The sequence below is a fragment of the Dromiciops gliroides genome, chromosome 1 (genome assembly GCF_019393635.1).
Source record: "Dromiciops gliroides isolate mDroGli1 chromosome 1, mDroGli1.pri, whole genome shotgun sequence".
Lineage (NCBI taxonomy): Eukaryota > Metazoa > Chordata > Mammalia > Microbiotheria > Microbiotheriidae > Dromiciops > Dromiciops gliroides.
In genome coordinates, this window is record NC_057861.1 from 546499868 (window position 1) to 546524417 (window position 24550).

The following is a 24550-nucleotide window of genomic DNA, read 5'->3' on the forward strand; positions in this document are numbered from 1 at the left end:
GGCTGAAGTAGCCAGAGAAGCTGGATTTTATTAAGGAGGGGAAATGAGGCAGACCTTGAAGGGAGAATATAATATAAATAGGAGTAAAAGAAAGAGGACAGTCCTGAATGGGGAAGCAGGATGCACAAAGGTAGGAATGGTAGAAATTAAGGAGAATGGCATAACTATAGTAGAAGCTTCATACCGAGGAATAAATAAGAAATGATAGATGGGGGTCAGATGTGGAGGGCCTAAAAGCAGCTAAGTCCAGATTTGATAAAGAAGATAACAGGGATTTTCTATAGGTTCCTTGAACAAGTGACTAACACGATAAAAGTGGTATTTTAGACATAATCTGATAAACGGTCCACCAAATATAGATGAAAAGAGGTTTTAGACCATGTCTGATTCAGGCTAGTTCAGCGGCTCATATTCAGGATTCTAACAAAATGGGCATGAATAAGTCATCTAACAGTTAGTTAACAGAAGGAGGTTAACTTAGTCACGGTATGAAAAGGATGCTCAATAAGAATACAGCACAGGGGCAGGTAGGTGGCAGAGTGGATAAAGCATCAGCCCTGGATTCGGGAGGACCTGAGTTCAAATCCAGCCTCAGACACGTGGCACTTACTAGCTGTGTGACCCTGGGCAAGTCACTTAACCCTCATTGCCCCACCAAAAAAAAAAAAAGAAAAGAAGACTATAGTACTGGTTCAGGTAAATGCAGTCATCCCTTCCCCTGACCCTTTTCTCCATATGGAAATGCATGTGGTCAACAGCTGGTGTTAGATCAGAGGGATGGTGATGCCCGTAGCAGTAGGGCATCTTCTGCCAAGGGGACATTGACACATACTGAGCTAAATCTTTTATGCCCCAGGTAACTGAAAAGACATATCAGTAGCTCAAGCCTTATTTCCCTGGACCAATTCCATCAACCAGACAAGTGAATAAGGTGAAGTCTAAAGAAAAACTAGCCTAGCCAATATGGCAGGGTCATTCTTCTTATTTGTTTGTTTGTTTGGTTTTTGGTTTGGTTTTTTTTGTTTGTTTGTTTGTTTGTTTGTTTGCAGGGCAATGAGGGTTAAGTGACTTGCCCAGAGCCACACAGCTAGCATGTGCCAAGTGTCTGAGACTGGATTTGAACTCAGATCCTCCCGAATCCAGGGCCGGTGCTTTATCCACTGAGCAGGGTCACTCTCAGTATACATTGAGCCTATTATAGGAAAGAAATATTAGAAACTGGGAAGACAAATGAGAAAGTTTTTGAAGTAATCCAGGCATGAGGTGATGAGCAATTGGACTGTGGGGAGAACAAAAGGAATACAGAGTAAAAGAAAAATTCTAGAAATATTACAAAGGAAAAATTCACAGGATTTGATGAGAATGAATATAAGGGATCAAGAAAAACTAAAAATTATGAGCCAGAGAAACTAAGACTAATGGTGCTTCTGACAGAAATAGGGAAATTGGGAAGATTAGCCAAATTCTCAACAAAAGGAGAACCCTGACGTTGACCTGTTTTTTATACCTTACTAATTAAAATAAAAATCTCTATATTTTTTGATGTCCAGGACAGGATGATTCATGTTGCTAGGAAGTTTAATTGCTTTCTGAGAGGCTGCGTCAAATTTCTCATTAGGGCAGCACCTAGGACATTGTATCTGAGATCTAATACAATTGTCTGCACACCCACTGGGCTTCTTATAATCATGATGAAAATGCTGACTTGCTGCCATGATGAACATTGTATAAGAAAAACTTCAAAGACATTAGGATAGTTAGTCCTAAGACACATCTATTAATTTCATAAGATATATGTCCTAGGATGGGATTGACTTTTTTCTATGTTCCTTCTTACTAATGGGCAATAAAACTTGAAAAAGTATTGCCATTTTTATATTTTATCTAGAACAAGGCTCTAAACCTGGGATCCATGAACTTTTTAAAAAGTGATAAGTATATTTCATTAAATTGGTTTCCTTAGGTATTTTATGCATTTAAAACATTATGAATTTGAGGGGGAACATATGAACCTTATGCTCATTAGAACTGATTCAAAGAGGGAATAATATATACATTCTTTTGGGTATAAAAATCTATCTTACCAGGGCAGCTAGGTGGTGCAGTGGATAAAGCACCAGCCCTGGATTCAGGAGGACCTGAGTTCAAATGTGACCTCAGACACTTGACACTTACCAGCTGTGTGACCCTGGGCAAGTCACTTGACCCTCATTGCTCTGCCCCCTCCCCAAATCTATCTGATGCTGTAGGAAAGTAGTCGTAGGAGGGTAAGGGAAGGCAGACTAGTGGAGGTATTAAGTCAAAAGCAATGGATTATGGACAGGGTGAAAGAAAAGCAAGAGTAGGATAAACGGGAAAATAGGATGAAGGGAATTACAGAGTAATTATAACTATGAAAAACATTTACAGCAAGTTTCTACGAAAAAGGCATCATTTGTCACATATATAAAAAAGTGAGTAAAATCTGTGAAAATAAGAGCCATTTCTCAATTGATAAATGGTAAACGGATATGAACAGGCAATTTTTGGATGAAGTAATCAAACCTATCTATAGACATATAGAAAAATGCTCCAAAAATCACTATTGATTTGAGAAGTGCAAATTAAAACAACTCTGAGGTACCACCAGAAAAGGAGAATGATAAATGATGATGGAGATGTGGGAAAGTTGAGATACTAATGCACTTAGTGGAGTTGTGAATTGATTCAACCATTCTGAAGAGCAATTTAGAACTCTGCCTAAAAAGCTATAAAATGATGCATACCCTTTGACCCATCAATACCACTACTAGGTCTGTAGGTCTTTATCCCATAAAGATAAAAAACAAAAAGGAAAAGGACCCATGTGTGCACAAATATTTATAGAAGCTCTTTTATTGGTGGCAAAGAACTGGAAATTGAGAGGATGTCCATCAAGGGGGGAGCGCTTTCCAGTGAAATTTTTTTTTTTTAGTGAGGCAATTGGGGTTAAGTGACACAGGGTCACACAGCTAGTAAGTGTTAAGTGTCTGAGGTCGGATTTGAACTCAGGTACTCCTGACTCCGGGGCTGGTGCTCTATCCACTGCACCATCTAGCTGCCCCCCAGTGAAATTTTTTAAAAAGGACATTTTCTCTGTATTTTTGTTGGAATTATTTAGAAAATGCCTTAATCTATGTAAATATCTTGTCTTCATTTTAATTCATGTTTTGCAAAGCTCCCATATGTGCTGGTCATGTCTTCTGTCGAGGTAACTTTGGATCAAGAATTAAAGTAACTAATTAACTTTGAAAATGGGATCATACTCAGCAGTTGGCTTGCTTATATGAAACAAAATATAAAATTTAATATTGATAATAGGTTAGATTCATGAGCCCATGTTAGAAAATGCAACAATGCATTTTATTACCCCCTTTATTTAGATACTCATTAATAATGTGGTGTTTGTAGTTTTGCTTCGCTTTGTGCTGTAAGAAATGACGAGCAGAAAAACCTTATATGAACTGCTGCACAATGAATTGACCAAAACCAGAACACTGTACACAGTAACAACAATATTGTATGATAATCAATTGTGAATGACCTGGCTATTCTCAGCAATACAAAAATGCAAGATGATTCTGCAGAACCTATGATGAAAAAATGCTATCCATCTCCAGAGAAAGAACTGATGGAGTCTGAATGAAGATCATATTTTTAAACTTTATTTTTCTTTCTCTTTTTTTGGTCTGTTTTCTTTCACAACATGACTAATATGGAAATATGTTTTACAAGACTGCACATGTATAACATATCGAATTGCTTGCCTTCTCAATGACAGCAGAGGAAAGGGAGAAAGGGATAGAATTTGGAACTCAAAAACTTAAAAAAATGAATGTTAAAAATATTTTATTACATTTAATTGGGGAAAAGTTACATTTTAAATTTTAAAACAATTTGTGAAGCAGTTCATGTGCTTCACCAAACTGGCAAGGGGGTCCATGACACAAAAAAAGTTTTGTTGTTTTTCAGTTGTATCTGACTCTTCGTGACTTCATTTGGGGTTTTCTTGGCAAAGATACTGGAGTGGTTTGCCATTTCCTTCTCCAGCTCATTTTACAGATGAGGAACTGAGGCATATGGAGTTAAGTGACTTGCCCAGGGTCATTCAACTGGTATAGTCTGAGGCTGGATATGAACTCAGGTCCTCCTAACTCCAGGCCCAGTGCTCTATCTATTATGCCATCTAGGTGCCTACCAAAAAAAAGTCAGACTCCCTAATCTAAAATGGAGGGGTCCATGACACATAAAAAGTTAAAGACCCCCTAATCTAAAATGAGCAGATAAATGGCTCAGTGAATAGAGCACTGGGTCTAGAGTTAGAAAGACCTGAGTACAAATCCGGCCTCAGACGATTAACAGCTATGTCACCCTTGGCAAGTCATTTAACCTCTCTTTGCCTTAATCCACTCCAGAAGAAATGGCAAAGTACACCAGTATCTTTGCCAAGAAAAGCCCATGGACAATATGGTCCTTGGAGTCACAAAGAGTCATAAAAGACTGACTGACTGAACAATAATCTAAAATGACTTGAAATTTACCTCAGTATACGAGGTATCACTGTTCCTTAATTTCTATGAGATTTCCAAGACTTCAAGATGGAATGGATTATTACTAGGGAGAAGCACCAAAAAGAGAATTAAAGAAATCTTATATTGGCTATGGCCTTTTCAAAAATATATATCTGCTCTCTAAAGCCATTTGTCAAGTATTTACTTAATAAGAACCATATTAAAATCCTTCTGATCTTAATACTGCTGCTACTCCGGGTAGCTCATGGATGGCCAGTGAAAATGTGAAAAGAAACTTCTCATCCAAGAAGCTTCTCCTTTTTCCCATCTATGAGTGTATGAATATGGGGTCAGTAGGACTGACTTCTTAGGGAAGTCAAACATCTCTTCCTCCCCATCTTTATCGAAAAGGAGATTTAACATTGGTGTCCTCAACATGGCTGTTAGAATTCCTTTGAATGCATCTTGTTCCTTTACATTAGTTTCTGTGACTTTCTGAAAAAGCGAAGCAAAACTACAAACACTACATTATAAATGAGTATCTAAATAAAGGGGGTAATAAAATGCATTGTTGCATTTTCTAACATGGGCTCATGAATCTAACCTATTATCAACATTGAATTTTATATTTTGTTTCATATAAGCAAGCTAGCTGCTGAGTATGATCCCATTTTCAAAGTTAACTAGTTACTTTAATTCTTGACCCAAAGTTACCTCGACAGAGGACACGACTAGCACATATGGGAGCTTTGCAAAACGTGAATTAAAATGATGACAAGATATTTACATAGATTAAGGCATTTTCTAAATAATTCCAACAAAAATACAGAGAAAATGTCCTTTTTAAAAAATTTCACTGGTCACAGAAACAAGTTATACTATTTTTTTCTGCATTTATATATGTACTTTTCAAATGCACTTACCATCACCACCATCACTTACCATTTTTATAAATCCATTAATTAAAAGTGCCAACATTCTCTTTTCATCCTCAAGGGTGAGTGCACTGTAAACAATGGATTCACATTACTGACAATCGAAACAACTCATTTTCTCAAGCAAATAAGTTAAAAGTTAAATAACATGGCTATAAAAAAAATTTAACTGGGTTGGTTTTTTAATCATGACAAGGTAGACATTTTTATCTTCTATTTGATTGAAGATATTTTTACTAATACATCTTTCATCTTTCTCAATGACATTTATTGGTATTACTTTGTAATATAAATCTTGTGCAACAATTAAAATGTAAATGCTATCAAATACAATTCAAAAAACTCTTAAGTCATGAGAGGTTTTGACTATACATCTTTACAGAAACAGACTCTTTTGACTACAGAGAGATCTGTTTTTATATACATGTATTTATTTTTTTATCTATAGATCAATCTAAAAATATCTATATGAAAGTTTTAGGGGGGGAAATTAAATTAAGGGGGAGATATTTAAACCCCCTATTTAAGTCCCTAAATAAAAAGAAAGGGGTGAATAAGAGAGATGGAAGAATTTTTAAAACTTGGAGAAAAGAATTTCTCTTCTCATGGGGTTATTCCGTTGCTTCATTTTTCCTTCCACCCACTCATCTCCAACTCCACGGGCTTCACTATTTCTATTGCTGACTATTAAAGACATTACCTTTCTCTCATTTACTATACAATTCCTGCTTCCATTTTTCTCCACAGTGAATGCTATCAATATTCTGAATGGTAATATTATTTATGATTTGGAAGGTACTAAAAGCCATGAATATATAGCTGTTTATAAAACAAGCCAACTTTAATTGTTTCAGTTTGATTTCAGAGAAATTCACTTTTACTATATGACAATAAATCAACCAATTTTCATGCCTGGGCTCATCAGGTTTCAGTCATGACACTTCCATGACTTAAGAATCCGGGAGAATCAGAACTTTAGATCCCTCCCTCTTTAAATGGTCCCACAATGTGATACCTGCCTTTAAAAAAAAATGAAAACTTGATCATTTGGCTCTTTCCATAGGATTCTGAAAGGATTCTGACCCCCAAGTGAGATGAAGGCAGCTCTTTCAGACTCCAGTCTAGACGATCTATAGAACAAAGCTGTCCTTCACTTGAACCATGCCAATATTTTGTCTGAATTTGAAATAATTAGCTGGTAATGAGTTTTAATTAACATGATATATTATTGGATAAATGTTCTGCTACCCGCTGTTATGAGAAGACTCTCGATGGCTTTTTGTCTCAGTTCACTGAAATACAACAGGCTTTTTTTTTAATCACTTAAAAAACCATCTGCTACTTCATTTCTGCCTTTCATTTATCAAAAGATTATCCATCGACTTCCTTCCCATCAGCAAAGGCAACAAAATACCCTCATTGGGTCTTTGTTAGAGAGAATCTTAATGAGCTACACAAAGTTCTAACACACAGGGAGAGTGAGGGCTGCATTTTAAACCAATAATTTTCTTCTACCATGAACTCTGGGATATCCTATCTAACATTTACCACATGAGAACTCAATGTTTCACAGATACGAATGGGATCTTACTTCACAGAGTCATGCATCGTCTTACAGACATGTAGTAAAGCATTCAGGATGACAGGATCCTTGGTAGGTTCTTGCTGATGCCTAAAAACCATTTAAAGATAGGGGATAAAAGTTATAGAGAGTACCGGAATGTTCTAGGGCAATGAAAAAGTATACTGTCAGCCCCCTTGACCCCCACAAAAACCTCATGTATTTTACAAAAGGGCATTTTTATCTAATCTGCATCAGAAACAGCAGTTCACTAGTTGGGAACAAGGCCATGGGATTTCGTTACTGTTCTTGTTTTTGTTCTTGTTTTTTCAAGTACCAAGTTTACTACTTCATATAACAAAAATTCAAAACCACAATAAGGATATGTTAAAAATTTCCTTTTAAATATATTGCCAATATGTTCTAGGGTATCCTCAACATATTTTCTTTGTACATTAACTGCCAAGTAAAAGCATAATTTAGATCTACACAATAAATAATAAAGAAAAAATTACTGTAGCAGAGTTATGGAAATTAGAGTATGCATATTCCTTACTAATCATTCAAAACATGTATTTTTTAAATGAGGCACCTAACAATGGTGTAAATTCTGCCACAAACAACAAAAAAGGTATTCATTTTTGAGAACAGGATCTGCTCATAGGATAATCAAAATAATTACTTAAATGTTCTGGCCTCTATAAGAGCATCTGGAACTAACTGAAAATAATGAATTTAAGTTCATTATGTAAATGGTGCTTCCAAGGAGAGGTACTTCTTGTTTTAAAAACAAGTTAACTCAGAACCTTAGAACTAATAATTATGTAAATGTGTTCTTATTATTAATTGTTCCATTTGCTTCATATTCTAAATCTATCATGATGTGACAATGGTTGGGCTATTAAAATATTAACTTATTTTATCTTATTATAATTGAATGTATAGAACATGTTGTAAATACAAAGGGGTCTACAGAATGAAAACCTTTTTCTCATCAATATAGTTGACTCAAGAATGCTTTCATACTTACTTAATAAAAGCTTCCATAATGCACTTGCAAACCTCCACACGGACATTCTCTTTTTGGAACATATCCAGAAATGGCAAAAATTTCTCCTAAAAATAACCAAGCACATATAATTAATATGGATTACTGGAAAGAAGTTGTAGACCATTTCTCTGAAGATTTAAAAAAAAAAAAAGAAATTCCCATCTATCTACAATGGCTCAAGGGTATTCTTGTCTGAAAGGAAAATCTATAAATCACTCTTTCCTAAACTGTGCTGTAAAGAATTCTGAAGTTCTACTCAATGCAAAGTAAAGATTCTCTGTGGAAATTTTACTATCCATGATATTTTTCACTTTATAACAGGGGTTCTCCATTGTACACAGTAACAGCAATATTGTTCCATGAGGAACTGTGAATGACTTAGCAATATAATGATCCCAAACAATCCCAAAGTACTAACAATGAAGCACACCATCCAGCTCCAAAGAAAGAACTGATCTTGATTGAATATAGACTGAATTATGCTATTTTTCACTTTCATTTTTCTTTTATTTGAGTCTTCTTGATTAATTATGGAAATGTTTTACATAATTGCATATATATAACTTATGTCTGATTGCTTACCATCTCAGGGATGATGGAGGAAGGGAGGGATAAAATTTGGAACTCAAAACTTTAAATAAACAATGTTAAAAATTTGGGGGAAAAAACCGGGGTTCTCAAACTTTTTTGTGTCACTAACCCCTTTGTCAGTCTGGTGAAGTTATGGACTCTTTCTCTGAAGAATGTTTTTAAGTACATAAAATATATGGGATTACAAAAGGAAATCGATTAATTCTATCAACATGTAGTCATCAAAACATTTTTTAAAACAAGTTCACAGATCCCAGGTTAAGAACATTTTGTTGTAAAGCACTAAATGTGAAGTTATCTGTGTCAAAAATACTTATTAGCATAGCAATTTATCATTATGAAAATAGGCTTTGACTATGCTAGCTGGATCCTCTACAAATTGATGTCACTCAGTCTCAACCAGGCCCAAAATGCTTACTGCACAGCAGTACTCTATCATACTCTCCACAGGGGCCACTCCCTGACTTCTCTTCTCAAACCACCTTTATTATACTATCCTCCTCCCTCCAAGCAGTAGACTTCACCTCCTATTTTATGGAGAAAAAAGTGGCCATTAGTCACAAGCCCCCTCTTCTCCCCCATTCTATACCAGCAATCCTTTTAACATCACCTCCCAGTCTTTCCTGAGTTGCTCCAGTACCTTGACAACGCTAATCCCTCTGCTAGTGCCCTGGATCCCATTCATTCTTGTCTCCTCCAGGGACCTGCCACCAATCCTTCACATACTCATTCTTGCCCTTTCATTCTCAATCGTTCCTTATCCACTAGCTCCTTCACTGTTGCCTAGAAACATTCTCCATCATTAAGAAACCTCCACTTGACTCTGCCACCCCCTTTGGTGCACCTCACTATCGTCTATCACTCTTCCCTTTCATTGTAAAACTACCAGAAAAAGCTGTCTGTAGCCATTATCTCTTCTTCCTCTCCTCCCAACTCACTTCTCATCCCATAGTAATCCTGCTCCCAAACAAGGAATGAAATGGTTTCTTCCACAGATCATGACAGTTGTTAAATCCAATGGCCTTTTTTTTTTCACCTTTAGATTTCTTAACCTCCGTGCATTTACTGGCACTGCTGACAAGCCTTTCCTCATTCTTCTCTTGGTTTTCATGATACTGCTCATCCTTGACTCTCCTCCTCCATTTCTTTTGTGGGATCATAGTCCATGTCTTGTTCACTGTGTGAATATACCCCAGAGCTCCGTGTTGGCCCTTCTTTATTTTGCTAATGACATGTAAGTCCCTTGGGTTCACCTTGTTGTTGTAATTGTTGTTCAGTTGTTTTAGTCATATCTGACTCATCATGAACTCATTTAGGGTTTACTTGGCAAAGATACTGGGGTGGTTTGCCATTTCCTTCTCCATCTCATTTTACACATGAGAAAACTGAGGCAAATGGGGTTAAGTGACTTGCCAAGGGTCACACAGCCAGTAAATGTCCGAGAATGGATTTGAACTCAGGAATTTGGTTCTTCCTGATTCCAGGCCTGCTGCTCTCTACACTAAGCCAACCTACTTGGCTCTGCATTCCCTTACCTTTATTTAGATGATTCTAAAAACCTACATATGCAAACCTAATCTCTCCTCGCTCTAGATCTACAACCCAAATAAATGCTGAACATTTCCAAATACATAGACCGTTGTATCTCAAATTCAACATGTACAAAAGAGAACTTATTATCTTTTCCTTTTCATCCATCTTTACCAATTTTATTCAAGGAGCTCGATGGAATAGTAGGAAGTCCTGTAAATACACTGACAGGGTCAATGTTGTGTTATCTAATTTCAACTGGGCCCTCACTCTCATTTCTTACTGTTTCTAACTACTTTTTTTCCTATCAAGCTTCTTTCTTTTTTTTCTTTTTTTTTTTTTTTTTGGTGCAGCAGGGCAATGAGGGTTAAGTGACTTGCCCAGGGTCACACAGCTAGTAAGTGTCAAATGTCTGAGGCTGGATTTGAACTCAGGTTCTCCTGAATCCAGTGCCAGTGCTTTATCCACTGTGTCACTTAGCTGTACCCCTCAAGCTTCTTACAGCCCCCTCTCCCATATCCTTCTTAATTGAGGTACCTCGCTAATATTTTACAAAGAAAACAAGCTATTCACCAATAGCAGCCGCCTCCTCCACCTCCTCCATCATCATCCTTTTTTCCATTATTCATACATCCATTTTTCCCTGCCCTCCTCCAATACCTGATGGAAAAGTGGCCCTTCTTTTTCTCCAAGATCAATCCCTTCCCATGTGCTGTGGATGCCATTCTCTCTAGCAGATTACCCCTACCCTCCTATACCCTAACCTTTCTACTGGTTCCTTCCTTGACAACTACAGGTACATTTAAGTCTCTCTCCTTCTTTAAAACAATCCTCCCCCCTTAGGATTTCTGGGGTGGAGCCAAGATGGTGGAGGAAAGGCTGTAAGCTCTCGGGAACTCATGACACAATCACTATAAAAACCTCCAAATAATGCCATAGGACAATTCATGGAGCAGCAGAACCCACAAAAAAACAGACTGAGATCATTTTCCTGCCAAAGATGGCTTAGAAGGTCAGCAGGAGAGGGCCACTATGCCGGGGTAGGAGTGGAACCCAAACCCATGGTAAATAACCCTCCCCAGATACTACCAACCCCACCAGAGCACGACCGTGGAACAACCATTCACCAGCAGCATCAAGTTTTCTTCAACTCTTCACTCGGCATTCCTCCACAAATATCCAGGCACTTGCTAGGTCTTATTGATTCTGCTTTCATAACATCTCTCACACTCATCTTCACTTCTCCACTCACACAGCCTAGAAGCTCTAATTTGGGCCCTCAACCCTGTTACCTGGATAACCGCAATATCCTTCTAATTGATATCCCTAGTCTCTCTTCTCTCAAAGGACCAAAATAGTTTTCCTATAGCAGAGATAGGACCACATTAGGTTCTTGCTCAAGAAGCTTCAGAAGCTCCCTATAGTCTCTGAGATAATACACAAATGTTTATATTTGGCATTTAAAGCCATTCACAATCTGGCTTGGTCTTCTTTTTTTTTTTTTTTTTTTTGCGGGGCAATGAGGGTTAAGTGACTTGATCAGGGTCATACGGCTAGTAAGTATCAAGTGTCTGAGGCTGAATTTGAACTCAGGTCCTCCTGAATCCAGGGCTGGTGCTTTATCCACTGCACCACCTAGCTGCACCCTGGCTTGGTCTTCTTCAAGAGCAAAGGACAACAGACATTTGACACTTACTAGCTGTGTGACCCTGAGCAATTCACTTAATCCCAACTGCCTCACCAAAAAAAAAAAAAAAAAAAAAAGAATAAAGGACAAGCAACAACAACAATCTGTCTCCTGCTGATTTTTATATTTCTCTCCTTTTTGTACTTTACGTTCCAGACAAACTGGTTTACCTGCTACATAAGACAAACCTCTGCTGTATATAAGTTATCTTCCACATCTGTCTCTTAGAAGGCCTCTCTGCCATCGAGGTATAGTTCAAACTGTCACCTCTTAAGACCTCAGGGGCTTTCTTAATCCTTCAAATTATTAGTGCAGCCCACCAGAAAAAAAATGATTTCATTTTTATTTTATATGAAATTTCTAACAGCTTACATTAACTCCTGCCCTAGGAGAATATAAACTCCAGCTCCCTACACGTAGTAAGTGCTTAATAAGTGGTTGTTGAATTGAATTACTCTAATTTGGTCCAATATTTCCAAGGAGGCAATCCCGTAGTCCAGACCAGCATTTGTGGATTTGGGCAATATACTTTCGAGCCTCCAAAAGCTTTAAATGACCAAATAAATTCAGTGGGTAAACATTGGTCTAAAGTCTCCTTAGGTTTTGTGGGTTTGGGATTGGTTTTTTTTGGTGGGGCAATGAGGGTTAAGTGACTTGCTCAGGGTCACACAGTTCGTAAGCGTCAAGTATCTGAGGCTGGATTTGAACTCGAGTTCTCCTGAATCCAGGGCCAGTGCTTTATCCATTGCACCATCTAGCTGCCCCCTTATTGTTTGTCCTTAGTTCTTTTTTTTTTGTCTAAATAGTCTCTCAAGATTCTTTATGACTTTGTGATCATGTGAAAACCTCAGTGTGAATCTATTCTGATATTCCTAGACTTACTCTTTTTCAATTTCCAATTCATCTTTTACATAGATTCACCTTCCTGATGAATAGATCTTGCTTTGTCATTCTTTTAAAAAATCATCTGGGATTCCTTATTATTGTTCAAGCTCCTTTGCTTAGCATTGGAAGTCTTACAGAATTAAGCTCCCCCTCTACCTTTCCAGCCTATATAATGCTACTTATGCCCATGCCTTTGTACTAGTCAAGCTAAGCTAAATGACTAAATCTTTATGGCATGCTCTACATTTACACAATGCTAAAATTTTCTTGCCCCCTGTGGTTCCACCATTATTCATCCATCAGTCCTTTAAAACCTATCTCATATGCTTCTTCCTCTGGAAAAAAGAAAGTGCAACTGACTAAACAATAATAAACATTATAAAAACACATACACTGAGCCTTTCAACTGTTATATTTAAGTAGAGTTGTGGATTTCATGCTGAATTGAGAGAAAGGATATGGTGACAGAAAACAAAGGGAGGAATTTCTAGTCAAGTGAAGTCACAAGGTATCCAGCCTCATGTCCCCCTCAAAAATAGGAACAGGGGGGCAGCTAGGTGGCGCAGTGGATGGAGCACTGGCCCTGGATTCAGGAGTACCTGAGTTCAAATCCGGCCTCAGACACTTAACACTTACTAGCTGTGTGACCCTGGGCAAGTCACTTAACCTCAATTGCCTCACTAAAAAAAAAAAAAAAAAAAAAATAGGAACAGGAATATCAAAAAGAAAAACATGACTGAAAATTTCCAAGAAAATATGAAAAGTTGTGATAAATTTTTTTTTTAAAAAGATTACAGTGTAAGAGAAAAAAGGGGCAAAGAATACCAGGAAAAAAATGAATACCGAACATCAAAAGTTACACTGAAGAAATCCTAAAAGATATGCTCAGATGAATAATAAACCCACTTAAGGAATAAAACTTAGCAAAAATATGACAAAAGGAATAAAAGAACAAGTTGAATGAGACTAAGAAATCTCATGGGGAAACAATGGGAAAAGTGGAAAAAGTTTATAGGATTTAATTTCACTCAACTCAGAGGAAAATTAATACAGTAGACTAAAGAATGCTAGATAACAGATGAAATGGAAAAACAAGCTCAGAAAAAAGCTCAAGTGGAAAAAAGGTCTGGAGGCGAGGCAGGATAAAGTGACCGATTTGGACAGCAGACCAAGGAGAAGAACGTCAGATTTACTGGTGTCCTGGAAGACATCAAAAAAGAATTTTATTGCTATACTTCAGGAAATTATTCAATTTAGCTTCCCCGGAGTGTTTTTAAAAATAACAATAAGGGATATGTACTGTACTTTGAAGGCTGTAGCCTAAATAGCAAACCTCATGTCTCTGTTAGTGACATGTAAAATGTCTTTGTCACAGTGTGATATAACCATTGCTCAAGAGAAACCTCACATTTATCAGCAATAAGAGAAAGTCCTGAAGTGCTCATTCTTTCTCCTTCAGTTATATGAGATCCAGCATCAAGTTGAACACAAAATAGGTTCATTAAATGCTTGCTGATTAACTCATTCACTCCACATTCTAAGGCTGGGGTTCTTAACCACCTTTGTGTCACTGATACAAAGTTGGCAGCAGTCTTAGTAAAACCAATGGAACATTTTTCGGGAATAATATCTTTTTAAAAAATTCATAATTAAGACCTGTGAACTCTGATGAACAGAAGTAACCAAACACAACTCCAAAGGACTCATGATGAAACATGAGATGCACCACTTCTAGATAGAAATATGATGGACTCAGAGTACAGACTGAAGCATATTTTTTTTTGGACATGGCTAATATAGGAATTTGTTTTGCTTGACCACACATATCTGTTAACAGTTTTGTTTTTCTTGCTTTTTTAATGGATGGAAAGGGAGGAAAGACGAAGAAGATAATTCAGAATTGAAATATAAAACTCAATTTTTAAAAATCCATAACTAAAGAAAATGCTAAATTTTGAGGTCTGCAAACATAAAGATAACTTTTTTCCCCACTCAAGTTCACACACTGTCCCCATCTCTTGAAAGCTCTAAGAAGTCCTGCCCTACAGGACAGTTAACAGGTTAACAATTCACAAATCAGGGAAAATTCATTTCAATGAGGGAATTCCCTAGAACAAGATCAGGGAGATCAGGTGACTCAAAGAAACAGCAGTTTGGGAAAAGATCATTTAGGAGTTTTAAGGAAGCATTTAAGGAAGTAGAGGCCTGCTCTGTGGTGGCAAAGAACTGGAAATTGAGGAAATGCCCATCAATTGGGGAATGGCTGAACAAGCTGTGGTATATGAATGGAATGGAATACTATTGTGCTATAAGAAATGATGAGCAGGCAGATTTCAGAAAAACCTGGAAAGAGTTACATGAACTGATGCAGAGTGAAGTGAGAACCAGGAGAACACTGTACACAGTAACAGCAACACTGTGTGACGATCAACTCTGTTAGACTTGACTCTTCTCAGCAGTTCAATGATCCAAGACAATTCCAAAGAACTCATGATGGAAAATGTTTTACACATGAAGAAAAAAGAATCGTGGATTCTGAATGCAGATTGAACCATACTGTTTCTACTTTTTGGTAGTTTTTTTTCTTTTTTGAGGTTTTTCCCTTGTATTTTGATTCTTCTTTCACAATATGACTAACGCAGAAATATGTTTAATGTGATTGTACATCTATAATCTATATCAAATTGCTTTCTGTTTTGGGGAGGGGATGGGGGAAGGAAGGGAGGGAGAAAAATTTGGAACTAAAAATCTTATGAAAACAAATGTTGAAAACTATCTACGTGTAACTGGAAAATAGCAAAATATTTTTATGATAAAAAAAGAAAAAATCTAATTTAATTTAAAAAAATGTTTGGCCACATTAAAAAAAAAAAAGAGTAGAGGCCTGAGTCTGCTGTCTTGATGAAATTCTGAGCAGAGAAGAAGCAGTATCAAGCCAGTAGGAACCTCTGGAGGAAATGGACACAAAGAATGTGGAAGATAAGCATAAAACAAAAGTAGGAAGATATTGAAAAACTCTCCTCCACCATTTTGCCTAGTGACAGTCCTTATTAGGGAAATTCTCATAATGAAGCTTTCCTGCAAATAATATAACAATTAGGGTTCATCTGGTCAACCATAACCAAAGTAAACTATAAAAGCACAAGAAAAAGTGAAACTACTATTCTGGAAGCTTCTTAGTTATCATAATTTCACAAAACTGCTAAATGCATTCATGCACATACACGCACATACATGTGCGCACATGCATGCACACACACACACACACGATTTAAAATCCTCACTTACCACTGAGAAAAGAACTGAAAAATCGTGAAGGTAGGTGATAACTTTCCTGATTATTGAATGAAGCTAAAAAACAAAATGTACATATTTTATTTAATATACACATATCATATGTATAATACACATTTTAAATTTGGAAATAAAAGGAATCAGTTTTGTATATAAAAGGATTCAGCTCAAGGAATAAGTTGTTTTAAATTATGGTTTCTTGTTTCAACCCTTATCACTGAAAATTTTTGTAAAATAAACAATGAAAATAATAACATTTTATACTATAGGATATTACAATGGTGCTCAAGGTCAAAATTGTAAATAACAATTCTGTTTGTCTAAGACTATACAACTATACACCCAGAAAGTGGCAGAAAACTGGTCTGAATGCAGACTAATCTGGGGCCATCTCTGGAAAGCTACTTTTAAAAAATAAATCCAAGTTTCTTTTTCTAATGTAGGGAGATGAGAGTGGGAGGAAGAGAAAACAAATTTTTATTCATTGGCGGGGAGCGGGGATTAAACATTAAAAATAAATAAGTAAGTACTGGATAGAAAGGAAAAGCACAAGAACAAAACTCCAATTAGTTGAGTACCAGAAAGTTCAACTACTTAAGAGATCAAGTTATTTGGTTTAATTGACTTTTGTGTGTGTGTATGTGTGTGAGGCAATTGGGGTTAAGTGACTTGCCCAGGGTCACAAAGCTAGTAAGTACCAAGTGTCTGAGACCGGATTTGAACTCAGGTACTCCTGACTCCAGGGCTGGTGCTCTATCCACTGCACCACCTAGCTGTCCCTAATTGACTTTTTTAACAATGTTATAGACAATGTATTAAATACTGACAGATTCCTTTAAATGGGAACAGATCTCAAAGGCCATCTGTGTTACTGTTCAGTCATTTTAGCCATAACCAACTCTGTGACCCCATTTGGGGTTTTCTTGGCAAAGATACTGGAGTGGTTTGACATTTCCTTCTCCATTTCATTTTCTAGATGAGGAAACTGTGGCAAATAGTTAAATAACTTTCCAGGGGGTCATACAGATAGTGTCTAGGGCCAGATTTGAACTCAGAAAGATGAGCCTTCCTAACTCTAGGCCCAGTGCTCTATCCACTTTACCACCTAGCAGCCCCTCAAAGGTGATCAAGGCCAGCCCATAACTAATCTACTCTCTAGAGGCTCCATCATGTCTCTTACTCATTCAAGTTCAAAATCAATCTCAGACAACAAATTCTAGGGCATTATGTCACTACATAAACTAACTCATGACCTAGAAAAGGTTTCTAGTGCTGAATAGTAAGCAACTCATTTCATAATAACTAATATTTAATTCAGTTGTACAATATAAAACTTAACAAAGCTGAAATAAGAGAAAATTCTGTTACCTGTGGATATGCATCTTCAAATGCCCGATCAGGAGTCATGTGTTTGATGACATCTGCTAAAACAGTATTGACCTCCCGTTTCTATTTGGGGAAAAATTAAACCCATAACAATGTGAACAACAGTTTGTGAAAATTTTGCTGATGAAAGGACACACATTTATGGAGCCCATAACGCATTTCCCCCAAATGTACTTCAAAGCTCAAATTTAAGAGAAGAAATATGTCTAAGATGTTACTTCCTGCAAACCATCTGGAAAGACATCCACAACCAAATAATATAGCTGCTCTCCCAGAAATCAATTCTCATCCCATTTTCAAAGATCTGATGGATGCCATGCCTATCTTTAGGAGTAATATATTTTTTAAAAGACCCTTTTAACACTCTGCCTTACATTTAAAGCCCTTGGCAATTGGGCTCTAGACCATCTTTCCCAAATGATTCCACATTACCCCTCTTCATACACTCTATGATCCAGTCAAACTGGCCTCCTTGCTGACATCCCAATTCAACATTCCATCTCCTGTCTCCATGCTTTTGTACAGGGTGTCTCCAGGGTTTGGGATATTTTCCTTTCTCACTCCTACCTCTTGGAATCCCTAACTTCATTCAAGGCTCAGCTCAAGTGCCACTTCCTACAAAAGGCCTAGCTTGATTCCTCAAGCTGCTGGTACCTCTCTTCAAAATTACTTGGTATTTGTTATGTCCATATTTCATGTTTACACATATGTATACATGTTGTTTTTCCCAGTAGGAGATCAGCTTCCTGAAGGAAGGGACAAAATGTTTCGTTTTTTTGCCAGGGCCAAGCACTAGGACAGGCACAAAGCAAGATGCTCAATAACCCTTGTTGTTTTGAAATGTCAAAAAGTACTACTTATGTTATATAACAATTACATACAGAAAACAATGAACTAATCTAATTTTTTTTTTACTATGGAAAAGCATGCATACCTCTTCGTAAAACAGGGGAAGAAAGTTTTTCACAAAATTTCATAAGAGTGACATACCGTGAAATGCCTGCACGTATACTCTACCCACACTTCAGCACAATTAATATAGTCCTACAAGAAAATATATATTAGTTTTATAACAAGCACCAGCTACAAAACAATAAGATTCAGTTAATTCAATCAGTAGCAATATCCAATCAAGCCTGAAGCCCACTTATTTCCTCCTTCCTAAAGTGACACAAGTACTGCCAGCCCATGATATGCTCTTCTGATAAAGAACACCTATGACTCTGAATCTACCATTTCAGCACTCACATAATGCCTTATTTGCTGTCAGTTATCTTTTTATGTGAATGTCTCATTTCCCCAATTTTTTAATAAGCTCCTGGAAAACGGTCACAATGTGTATTTGGTCTACTGCCAAATTCTATTTTTAGAAGCCTTTATAAAGGGATTCGATTTACATATATACAAATACATTCAGCTTTACGGTGATATTTGTCACCTATCACTTTTCAGGATAGGATTCTACAAAACCCTAAATGTATGGGTACTGTCCATTCTTTTCAATAATGAAAGCCTTAATAAAATGTATTTTTTAAAAGAGATTTTTAAAAAAAACATGAACATCTAGATACATAATTTGTAATTTAGTGCTTTCATTATAATAGAATAGATATCCATCTTTTCAAGAACTGGATGAATCTTCCTCTTAGTCATTGCAGAGAAATCAACATATCTCTGTGATGTGTTTAGAATGTGAAAGAAGGAGGGTCTCATACTTTAGGAAGCAGTTTATGTCATTGGATTTTTGCTATAAAATAAAAGAAGCTGACAGAGTTTAATGAAGAAACTAATTGGAAATTTCAACTCTTCTGGGAAGAGAATTTAACTGAATTTAGTCTGGCTGGTTACAAAGAAATGTATTATTAGAAAGACAAGTCACAGGAAAATGTGGTATATAATTCAACAAATCTTTTTTTTTTTTGACAGTGGAAGAGAAATGAAACACTAAAGAAAAAAGTTTTTAATCACAAATTTTTAAAACTGAAAAGAGAATATTATATTCCAGGAAAGAATTACTAATGTTAAAAAGACAAATTAGCATCTCTCTGATAAGCAGGTAGTTGAAGACCTGTTCTAAAAGGTTGGAAAACATAGAAATAAAGGCTTAAAATTCAAAGGTTTAATTGAGATAAAAGACTGGAGAAAGTTCCCAATATGGGACATTTGATGCCACAGCTACTCCAAAGCCCTGGAGAGCCAGAACCAGGTACACACCCAGGACCGCTTCTGACTACATAAAAAGTAAAATTCAATGAATGTTGTTTTCCTCTACCTGAGACAGAATAGAACTACAGAGGGGTTGTTAATAACTGAAGTTTGATAAGGAAAGTACTAAATTATGTGCCAAAGTGTTGAAATTCTCTTAATTCTCTTTTTAAATATACATTTTATTTATGCCATTTATCTTTATACCATAGTAATTTCTCACACATACCCTTAACACTCAACCCTCCCTTGTAACAAAGAAAGACATTTAAGCAAAAACATTCTATGAAGTTTGTCTGAAAATGAATACATCTATCCTTATGCCACCCCCCATCTCTTCTCAGGTAACTTTATTGGTTTTTCCATGACTCAGAATTCAAGTTCCTTTAAGACCAGTATTCTCATTTATATGGTATATATTGTTCTCTTGGTTCTACTTATTTTGACCTGCATCAGTTCATACAAATCTTCCTAAGTTTCTCTGAATTCCTCACTTTCATGATTTCTTGCTGTACATTATATTCCATTATTTTGCTATCAAGGAGCACCCACTTTGTTTTCAGTTCTTTGCTACCACAAAGAGTGATGTTACCAATACTTAGGCATATATGAGATCATTGTTTCTGTCTGAAATCCTTGGGGTATATTCCCAGTATTGGAATTTGGGAGTCAAAGAAGATGCACAGTTTAGACACTTGTATTACATAATTCCAATTTGAAATCTAGACCAGCTGGACTGACCCATTTCATAGCTCCACCAAGAATGCAACAATGTGTATGTCTATCCATGTGTCTATCTAGCCCTATGACACTTTTTTTTTCATCTTAGACAATTTACATGAAGTGAAACCTCAGAGTCCTCTTAATTTGCATTTCTTTTACCATTAATGATTTGGAGAGTTTTTCTCAAGGTCATTAAGCAAAGCCTGAGTGATGGTCCTCTAATCCTCTCCCTACCAGGTCACCCACCACTGGTGGGAGAATATTAAGAAATGCAAAATGGATGATTTTGATTACATTAAATTAAAAAGATTTTGTATAAACAGAAGCAATGCATCCAAAATTAGAAGGTAGGCAGAAAGCTGGGAAACAATTTTTATGGCCAGTACTTCTGATAAAGGCCTCATTTCTAAAATATATTGGGAACTAAATCATATTTATAAGAATCCAAGTCATTCCCCAATTGAGAAATAGTCAAAGGATATGAAAAGGCAGTTTTCAGATGAAGAAATCAAAACTATCTATTGCCATATGAAAAAAAGCTCTAAATCATTATTGATTAGAGAAATGCAAATTAAAACAACTCTGAGGTACCACCTGACACCTATCAGATTGGCTAATATGACAAAAAAAAGAAAATAATAAATGTTGGAAAAGCTGTGGGAAAATTGGAACACTAATGCATTGTTGGTGGAGCTGATCCAACTGATCCAACTGATCCAACTGATCCAACTGATCCAACCATTCTGGAGAGCAATTTGGAATTATGTCCAAAGGGCTATAAAGTTGTGTATACCCTTTGACCCAGCAATACTACTTTTGGGTCTTCTTCTCAAAGAGATCATAAAAAAAGGGAAAAGGACCCACATGTACAAAAATATTTATAGCTGCTCTTTTTGTGGTGGCAAGGAATTGGAAATTATGGGGATGTCCATCAACTGGGGAATGGCTGAACAAGTTGTGGTATATGAATGTAATGGAATTCTGTTGTGCTGTAAGAAATGATGAGCAAGAGGAGTTCAGAGAAACTGGAAGGACTTGCATGAATCGATGATGAGTGAGATGAGCAGAACCAGAAGAACATTGTGCACAGCATCATCAACATTATGTGTTGATCAACTGTGATAGACTAGATTCTTCTCACCAATACAATGGTACAAGAAAGTTTCAAAGGACTCATGATGGAAAAGGCTCTCCAAATCCAGAGGAAAAAAAAAGAACTGTGGAATATGGATTCTGATTGAACCATACCATTTCTTTTGTTTTGGGTGCTATTGTTTTTTCTTTTTTGAGGTTTTTCCTTTTTGCTCAGATTCTTCTCTTATAACATGACTAATGCAGAAATATGTTTAATGTTATTGTACATATATAACCTATATCAGATTACCTGCTGTCTTGGGGAGGGGAGAGAGAGAAAAATTTGAAACTGGAAATCTTATAAAAACAAATGTTGAAAACTATCTCTACGTGTAACTGGAAAATAATAAAATACTTTAAAAAAAATAAAATAAACAGCACTAGAGCTGAGGTAAAACGTAAAATGCCTGGGGGCAGCTAGGTGGTGCAGTGGATAAAGCACCAGCCCTGGATTCAGGAGGACCTGAGTTCAAATCCGGCCTCAGATACCTGACACTTACTAGCTGTGTGACCCTGGGCAAGTCACTTAACCCTCACTGCACCACAAAGAAAAAAAAAAGTAAAATGCCTATTCATGGTCTTGGAAACAGTATCATATTTTGATGTTTTAGATATCAACCTCCTGGGAAAGCACAACAGTAGATATATTACTGCTGCTACTTGCTCGATGTGCACTGTGGGTCTTACGTTCACTAAGCATTTCTTTTGTGTAGAGGAGATAAAAAGTTTCCTATACCTGATCTACACTGTACATTAAGTACCTTTCTACTCCTCCATTTGGGGAGTCCCTACACAGTAGCCAAATCCTAAAAGTAGCTGTCCCCAAATCATAAAGACAAGTATCACATACACTCGTCCAGAAATCAAGATCAATTTGCCTGCTGTAATGATTCCTAAATTTTCAGTCAGGATTCAGAGGTTTGTCTGACTTCATGTAGGAGCTGGGAAACTGAAATTCCCTACTGAAAATGGTTTGAACCTCTTCCTATTAAGTCTAAATATACACTTTCCTATTAACTTATTAAAATTAGTAAACAAAAAATGGTTTGTGATGCTTTAGGAAATACCAAAGTTCTTTAAAGCCTTTAAGCCTTTAAAGCCTTAATTCTCTGTATTCTTACGCTTTTTAGTGCTTTCATGGCTTTATGGCCATGGTATAGGCATGGGCACAAATCAAATAAACATCTGCATCAAGAACAGACCTGCACTGGGGGCAGCTAGATGGCGCAGTGGTTAAAGCACCGGCCCTGGATTCAGGAGTAACTGAGTTCAAATCCGGCCTCAGACACTTAACACTTACTAGCTGTGTGACCCTGGGCAAGTCACTTAACCCCCATTGCCCTGCAAAAAAAAAAAAAAAAAAAAAAAGAAAGAAAAAAAGAAAAAAAAAAAAAAAGAACAGACCTGCACAATGAGTTCAAGAATAATTAACAGTTTGTACTTCTTCTGAAAATAGAAGCACAAATAACTTTCTGATTATATCTTTTCAAGAAAAATAAATATACATATGCTATAGAACATGGATAAAAGTAGATTTGATGTCTTGACTAGTAACCCACCTGTGGATTCTTCAATTTAGTGATGACTTTCCAGGCTTCATTTAATATCTGAAGTCGATCACTCTCAGGGGGATCAGCCAAGGCTAAATTTAACCCCAATGAGCGAAAAAGGAGATGCTGAGGAAACATCAAGTCATTCCGTTATTTTTGGTGGACAATGTGATATAATAGGAGAAATACTGGCTTGGGAGTCAGATGACCTAAGCTGAAATCCCAGCTCTGCTACTTACTGCCCATGAAGCCCTAGAAAGTCATCCTCGGGCAGCTGGGTGGCGCAGTGGATAGAGCACCGGCCCTGGATTCAGGAGGACCTGAGTTTAAATCCGGCCTCAGACACTTGACACTTACTAGCTGTGTGACCCGGGGCAAGTCACTTAACCCCCATTGCCCCACAAAAACAAAAACAAAAAAAAGAAAGTCATCCTCTATGGACCTTGTTTTCTGACCAGTATAAATAAAAAACTAAATGTTAAAGTCACCCTTCCCCACTCTAAATCCTATGATTTTTAAATCAGACATGTGAGGTTTTAAAAATAGATATAAAAAAATTAGTAACTCCCAAGTTTATTATTTTGAATGGCCATTTCTAAATCTCTGCTATAGAATCACATGGGTTAAAACTGTGAGAAACTGAAAAAGCCATATTTCCTTCTTCTTTATTAGATAAAATATTCTGCTTAGATGGCTTTTCAGAATTGCTCCTTGGTAGAATGTTTTTAAAAGTCTAGAACCAAAGTCTACTAAAACTATTCCAGGGAGAGTTATTCCAGAGAATTTAGAACTACAGTGCCTTGATATACAGCAATTACATGTTGTACAATAATCTCAATCTCTAAATCATCTTTCACCTTTTTTTACAGGAACAGAGGCTACATTTGTATTCTTCTTGGGTTATGTTACATAAAACACCTGATTCTCTCCCTTGTGAGCTATCAACTAAACACTGCTTATTTGTTCTCTTGCTGAACATTAAGTCAAAAGCCTACCTTGGGGAATCCAGACTCATCACACTCTTTAATCATGCCAATAAAATCCATAGACCTCGTAGCAATAAACTCAGCTCTGAATGCTGACATCACAGAATTCAACAGCAAAGCACTGCAAGAAACATTATACCAATCAACATTGTTCCCATCAATGAAAGCCATTTTAATTTACAATTTACAAGGCTTTAATAGAAAATTGACAGCAATTTAATAAAAGCTTAAAAAAAAAACAACAGAAGAAAAAAGCCAACTTAGGAGAAAAACATGCTTTCAGAGGGTGAGTATGCAAATTTTTTAAAAAGTCTAGTGACAACACTGCCCATAGCTTAAGAAAAAAAGGCAATTTATCCTTTACATAATATTCAAGAAAAAACATTAGAAGGCTAAATAAACCAAAAATAAAGGCCCTTTCCATTTCCATTTCTATTCACTTTACCTTGTGGCTTCTAAAAAATATCTGATTTCTACATGTGTAAACAACCAAGTAAATCCAT

At 36.6% G+C, this 24550-nt stretch overlaps 1 protein-coding gene across 1 annotated transcript in view; it reads right to left on the reverse strand.

Annotated features, from left to right (window-relative positions):
* Positions 1-24550, reverse strand: part of VPS35L (VPS35 endosomal protein sorting factor like) — a 121451-nt gene that overhangs the window by 37948 nt on the left and 58953 nt on the right. Inside the window, exons 16-23 of the mRNA XM_043975875.1 lie at positions 24057-24168; positions 23071-23187; positions 18440-18493; positions 17432-17512; positions 16058-16120; positions 8056-8141; positions 7056-7136; positions 5472-5535 (exon numbers count right to left, since the gene is read on the reverse strand). Of these exons, the coding sequence (XP_043831810.1) occupies positions 5472-5535; positions 7056-7136; positions 8056-8141; positions 16058-16120; positions 17432-17512; positions 18440-18493; positions 23071-23187; positions 24057-24168 (658 nt within the window). The remainder of the gene's footprint in view (positions 1-5471; positions 5536-7055; positions 7137-8055; positions 8142-16057; positions 16121-17431; positions 17513-18439; positions 18494-23070; positions 23188-24056; positions 24169-24550) is intronic.